This window comes from Miscanthus floridulus, chromosome 17 (assembly GCF_019320115.1).
Source record: "Miscanthus floridulus cultivar M001 chromosome 17, ASM1932011v1, whole genome shotgun sequence".
NCBI lineage: Eukaryota > Viridiplantae > Streptophyta > Magnoliopsida > Poales > Poaceae > Miscanthus > Miscanthus floridulus.
Genome location: NC_089596.1, coordinates 836,650 through 842,686, shown reverse-complemented (window position 1 = coordinate 842,686; position 6,037 = coordinate 836,650). Strand labels below are relative to the sequence as shown.

The window sequence follows — 6,037 nt, the reverse complement described above, 5'->3', positions numbered from 1 at the left end:
TGAACAGGGAGCAAGACTAGCTAACAGCATCTCTTACTTTAATTTAACACCACCACAAAAACAAAACAAGTCAAACTCCCTGACTCTACAAGTGAGAAAGTTCAGCTCCTCCATCAAAAATCGGAGGTCCTACAACAACCATCCTAACGCCGAGGAAAACCATCTAGTTCATCGGAACACCAGAATAGCATCCAAGCCCCCTGTGCAAACCCACCCCAGTAAACAAGGATATTTTGAGCTCGCTTACCAAGCCATCAGCCCACACAGCCGCCCATGGGCTACTAACTTATCACGCTCGTCTTTCATAATTTTGTTTCAGTCTTTCATGGTTTTCCTCCTCGTCATAGGCGCCTCCAGATACCACCACCTTCGTATTCCACTATCTGCTTCATCCTTTTCACCAACTGTCCCAAATCTTCAACACTACTTCTGAATATAACAAGGTAAAGCAAAATCTTACCTGACCGCCAGTAAACACATTCGCTTGTCAGCCTAATACGCCTCCCCTCCAAAAATTGCCAAAAAAATATCACTTGTGCTCTGTCACTCGCGCATGGACAAAACCCCTGCAGTCATGGTGTGAATCCGAGCCACTGTCTTATTGTAACTACCGCTGACCAGAACTTTCTTCAGCTACTGGAGCCTCTTCATTACCAGAAGGCGATCTGTTCTGGATGGCATCGTGATGGTTCGGCTCCACCGTGCCAGTAGAGCTAGCGGATTCATGCAGACGCATGCCTCCAAGATGTGCTGTCAGATTATTGACATTAGGTCTCGGTAGAGACGCTGAGCTTGATGGGGCATCAGGATTGCTCTCACGAGGGATCACCCATTTCTCCCAGTCGTTGTGCTTCCTGATTTTGTCATCCTGCATTAACAGACACAGCGAACTATATAAGCACAATAAATTTCAGATCTCAAAGGTCCAAATCATTCAGGCTCAGGCATTAAAAAAACAAAAACAAATGCCTAACATATCTAGGTGTGGAATTTAACCTCAAGGATGGCACAAATTTGAAAGCAAAAAACCAAGGGGAATTAATTACACCGATGCATCAAAAATTTTGCAGCTCTCGTGACGAGGGTAAAGCATGGACACATTACTTGTAAAATGATTATCTGCAGACTGCGGGAATCAATAGAGCACCGTATTTTGCTGAGACTAAAGCTAAACGACAGAATATACCTTCATTTCCAGTATAGATGAGGACTGCACCGTCTCTTTTATATATTGTAGGTCCTTCTTCAGCCCTTGGACCTGCAGAAAACAGTGCTCAGCATAGTTAATACACTCCTCAAACATACTCATGATGAAACATATCATGTCTTAAGTAGCGCCCTAGCTTTCCTTCAGTGCTTCGTACAGAAGGTTGGACTAGTGGCAAGGTGGGGATGATGCCTGTAGATAAGGTGCATAGACACAAACATTCAACAGGACCAGAAAAAGCAAGATAGGGCAGGAAGGAGCCGGATCATAGCATGAACCCACAGACAAGAACCAACAGGATGCCTAGACATCGTTGTGACAACTATGCCACATAAATCATCAATAGAAATAAGTGGTAGCACTGTAATTCCCAAATAGCAGATTTATACAGGAATGCAAGTAGCAAAGAACCTTCCGTCGACTGTCAAATGGATTAATTTAAAATAATAGATCTGACCTTTTGTACACACAAGAAAACCAAATCAAGCCATCCCCAGCACAAACACCCTATAGATCATAGGCTGCGCCATTTCTAATTCACAAGAACAAAATATGTAAGTTGCACACAGCGTGTTTAAATATCAAGTGTAGAAGGCCTCAGCTCATGATATCTATCAAACTATAAATCCTTGTCATACTTTCAACTTCTAAGAAACAGAAAACACCTTGAAACCAATACCTAATTCCACTATAAATGACACTCCATATAGCCCATTTAGTTACCTACATTATCTGCACACAATCATTTGCTGCAACTTCACGTATTCATAATCAGTTTGCAGCCACTCATGGTTCTGCACTTTCTCATGGATGTTAATTTAAAATCAACAAAACAAACATGTTATTCTAAGAAAAGGTAATACAGACCATTGGATACAGAAATGCCAAGTACGATCAATATGGAACACTAACTTCAGCCAATACATCAATCTCAATATGAAACACTAACTTTCTCGTTTTTTATTCCTATACTCCAACTCCAATCAGCAAACGATTCGCTCCATTTACAGAAATAAGTAACTACCGGGATCCTAGTATGCAAAGGCGAACGTTTAACTGAAGCTGAGTTGTGTGTTTAGGCTACACAGCCTCATAATATGTTCAGAGTGACCATAAAAAAAAATCTGCAGTTTAGCACGCAATCAGAAATATGCCAAACACCATAACATACCAGGCTGCAAGCAAGTCTGCTCGTCCAACCCAGAATAACAACCCCCTCCCACCCAAAAATAAGTAAAATAAAGATGGAACAGAAATACAACACATGTTTGTATACAACAATTACAAAATTGATGTGAAAATTAGTTTCCCCAGCTTCACATTAGGTCAAATGGGTCATCTTTCGTGGAGATTTTAACCTCCAAACGAAAAAGAAAAAAAATAGATTGACAACGCAACCATCATGCACATGTAAATGCAACTTCTATATCTGCAGAAATTGACCACCTTATATAAAAAAGAAAAGTGACATTCTACACAACAATGTCTTTGACGCTTTAAGCATGATCCACAAATATCATAAAAGGTCAAAATAAATCAAATAAGCAACAAAAAAAAGATATATTCTTTTAGAACCAGGTGCAAATCTCCAATCACCGTAATCATCAGGTCAATATCAATTAATACAATCATTTTAAAAGAGGGTGAGCAACAAATATCACCCCCATGAACCAGTGATCAATGGGGACTACAACCTAACAAGCCAAGAATTAGTAGGGTCACAGAAGTTTGTTATTAATTCTAACAGAATTCGATGCAATACTGCATGGTATAAATCGACACAAAACTAGACCATTCATGGTTCATGCACTAAAGATTAAAATACACACATTTTAGATCACATACAGCTAAGACCACATTGAAGCATTAGATGCCAACACCCAAAAGATCAGTTTACACTGATTATTTTTCCATAAACAAGTCCCGATAATAATTACTGTTATGCAGAAAGTAGATTTGGATATCATGTATAGAAGTTCAAGCCAATATAATATGGCCCATAGCAGTTCTATTCAAGTTAAGTCGAAACCATCCAGATCACATATAGCGAAGAGCACATGGAAGCTTAAGACGACATCACCCAAAAGATCAGTTTCCGCTGATAATCTGCTCGTTAATGCATAAACAGGTTCCTAAAATAAACTACTACTGTGCTGCAAAAGGTAGATTTTGAGTAGAGTAGGAACAAAATTTCACGTAAACCAGTCCAACCACAATAATATAGGAAACTAGAAAGTTGATATAAACAGTTTAACAATTACACATAAATAAGGTCATTGCTATTTGAAACGATGATCCCCAACATGTGATGCACGTGAGTGTGTTCTTATAATAATAAAAAGATAGAGTTGCAGCTTACAGTAACAAACCATTACATTCAACAGGCAACTGTTATCAATCTCGGAGCAAAAAAAAAGTTGAAGAACTGCTGTTCCATACATGGGAGATGCAGCAAGTAGGAACTCATTAAAACTACCCGATCAAACAATGCAAGAGTAAATGTAAGCATGTTTTACTATAGTAGATAGCGAAGGCCAAAAGGTCACTAACAATGAACCAGCAACTGAAAAGTTCAATGTTCGACATTACAGCAAGCAGTAAGAGTTAAGTAGTTATATGGTCACCTTTTTGAAGCCAGCTATAAGAGATATATCAACCCAGCCCTGATCATCCATCTGCTGCCTCAAGTACACATCTGAGCATAGGTTCTCCTTGCTGTGGATCAAAGAAGATGATGATGATCAACAGAAGAACAGCCTTAAGTCTTAACCAATTGAAGAATAGCAAGAGTAGGTCAATGTGGAGACCTGAAGTAGAACTCTATCTGCTTGAGCAGCTTAACGCGTTCCTCTTCCGCATCAGGCTCAGGATCAGGCTGAGGTTCAGGCTCAGGCTGGGCTTGAAAGTAAGGATAAGCAGGTGGACCCACCATAGGAGGCGCAAGAGCCAGTCCCCTAAGAGCCTCTGGTGGTGGTGGCCCATAAAAGTATATGGGGGATACAGGAGACACAGGAGATGGCATGTCTGGAGATTATTAAAAAAACAATCAATGGGTGACAAGAGATCAATGCAGTAATAACCCAGACTAAAATTTGAGCACCAGAGCTGCAGGTGCAGCAGCAGCATCGAGATAGATAACAAGCCTACCATGGAACACCATTGGTCCAGCAAACGGGCGCATGGGCGAGACTGGTGGCGGTGGAGGGCCCATGAACGGTGGAGCGACAGTCATGGGCGGCGGCGGCGGAGGTGGCGGCGCACCTCGCATGTAGTGGCCCATGCCCATTGGTGGTGGAGGGCCACGATAGAAGGGCGGCTCGTATGCCCCTCTTCGCCTGGCACCAAAGCCTCCACCTCCGCCGCTGCCGCCACCGGCACCAGAACCATGATGAGAAGGCCCAGTGCCAGAGGCAGCTGCACCATTGCCCCTCCTGCCACCTCCGTTATTATGGTTCCTCTGGGCACCCCTCCCGCCGCCGCCACCGGCATGGTCCCAGCCAGCAGCAGCGCTCCGGTCGGGATGGTCTCGTGGAGAGTGCTCGCCGCCACCACCGCCACTGCGCCTGGCGGACTTGTGGCGGCCGTGATGGGCGCTGTGCTTTTGCGAACTGGAGGAGTTGGCGACGGCCTAGAGATGGAAATCGAATCGAATGCGGCATCCATAATCGAGTATATCTTAGGAACTCATGTCATCGGAACCCATATCATCGGATATAGTAGTAGTAATAACTAATAACAATAGTAAGAAGAAGAGAAGAGATCTGACCGATGGGGCGGCGACGGGCACAGGCGATGGAGCCGAGGAGTCGGGGAGCTTGATACCCTTGGCGGCGTCGGAGAGCGCGGGCCAGTGGTTGACGTCCATGACGGCGGGGCCGTTGGGGGAGGGGTGCTTCCAGGCGGAGCGCTTGGCCGGGGAGGCGGAGGGAGAAGGGGACGGGGACGGGGACGGCGACGGGGAGGCCGGGGCTTGGTCCTGCGGCGTCGGATCGGGCGAGGAGGAGTCGGCGGCGGCGGGCGGCTCCATAGCTGGCTGGCTAGGGTTTGGGTTGGGGTTAGGATGGACTGCTGCTTCGTTCGGCGGCGGCGGCGATCCGATTCCGAGCCGAGGGATGCGGGGGATGCCGGATGCCGGATGCGCCTGCCACTGCTGCGACTGCGAGTAGAGTACCAGTACCGGATGCGGCGCCTCTCTTCTCTATTCCTATTGGAAAAATTGGTTCTATGTCACTAAAAAACCTCTGCTTCTATAAAATATCATTGAAAGATGTTCGTCACGTAAAATATCACTGAAAGACATCACTGTTACCTCTATTTGGCATTCCGTCACAGTGGCACACTGACGTCGTGAAATCCACCTCCAGAGTCTAGACGCCTGAAAGAAAAAAAACGCTTGGTCCTGCTCCTCCCGGCCTCCCGGGTTCGATGTGGAGTGCCAGCACCTGCTCGTCCTCCTCCTCGCTGCCGGCGGCGGAAGCTAGGTGGATTTCCAAAGTTTCGTCGCCAGGTCACGCGAGATGGCTGCGACCACGAGGAGCGTGGCAAGCGACTTGTCTCGTCGTCTGGGTCGGCGTCCTCACGCTCGAAGCAGCCCGCACGGTGGCGTCAGCCTGAGCGGCGAGGCAAAGTGTGCGAAGGGAGGTAGCCTCGCTGCTGTCGGTGGAGGCCAAGCTGAAGTCGTCGCCACTTGCCGGGCGCACGTGAGGTGGCCTCGAGGAGCGTGGCGAGCGTGGTTGGCCTCGCGTTCGAGGCTGCCCACGCGGTGGCGTTGTCCTAGAGAGCTCGGAGCGCATGCAGGGAGGAAGAGCTTGCGCCCGTGGCGATGAGCAC

The 6,037-nt window shown here is 46.4% G+C and overlaps 1 protein-coding gene across 1 annotated transcript; it reads right to left on the bottom strand.

Annotated features, from left to right (window-relative positions):
* On the bottom strand, positions 1-5,403 carry LOC136517183 (la-related protein 1B-like). Its single transcript, XM_066510712.1, has 6 exons — positions 4,974-5,403; positions 4,355-4,835; positions 4,015-4,231; positions 3,832-3,922; positions 1,187-1,258; positions 1-868 (listed from the first exon to the last, which is right to left on the bottom strand). Exons 1-6 carry the CDS (start codon positions 5,232-5,234, stop codon positions 608-610), a joined length of 1,383 nt encoding a protein of 460 aa, XP_066366809.1. The 5' UTR covers positions 5,235-5,403; the 3' UTR covers positions 1-607.
* Between the last annotated feature and the right edge of the window lie 634 nt (positions 5,404-6,037).

Excerpts from the sequence above, each read along its gene's own strand:
- LOC136517183 (XM_066510712.1), bottom strand. The coding sequence starts at position 5,234 with ATGGAGCCGCCCGCCGCCGCCGACTCCTCCTCGCCCGATCCGACGCCG. Across the intron at positions 4,836-4,973 it reads TGCCCGTCGCCGCCCCATCG|GCCGTCGCCAACTCCTCCAG; the intron begins GTCAGATCTCTT and ends TTCCATCTCTAG. Across the intron at positions 1,259-3,831 it reads TTATAGCTGGCTTCAAAAAG|GTCCAAGGGCTGAAGAAGGA; the intron begins GTGACCATATAA and ends TGTTTTCTGCAG.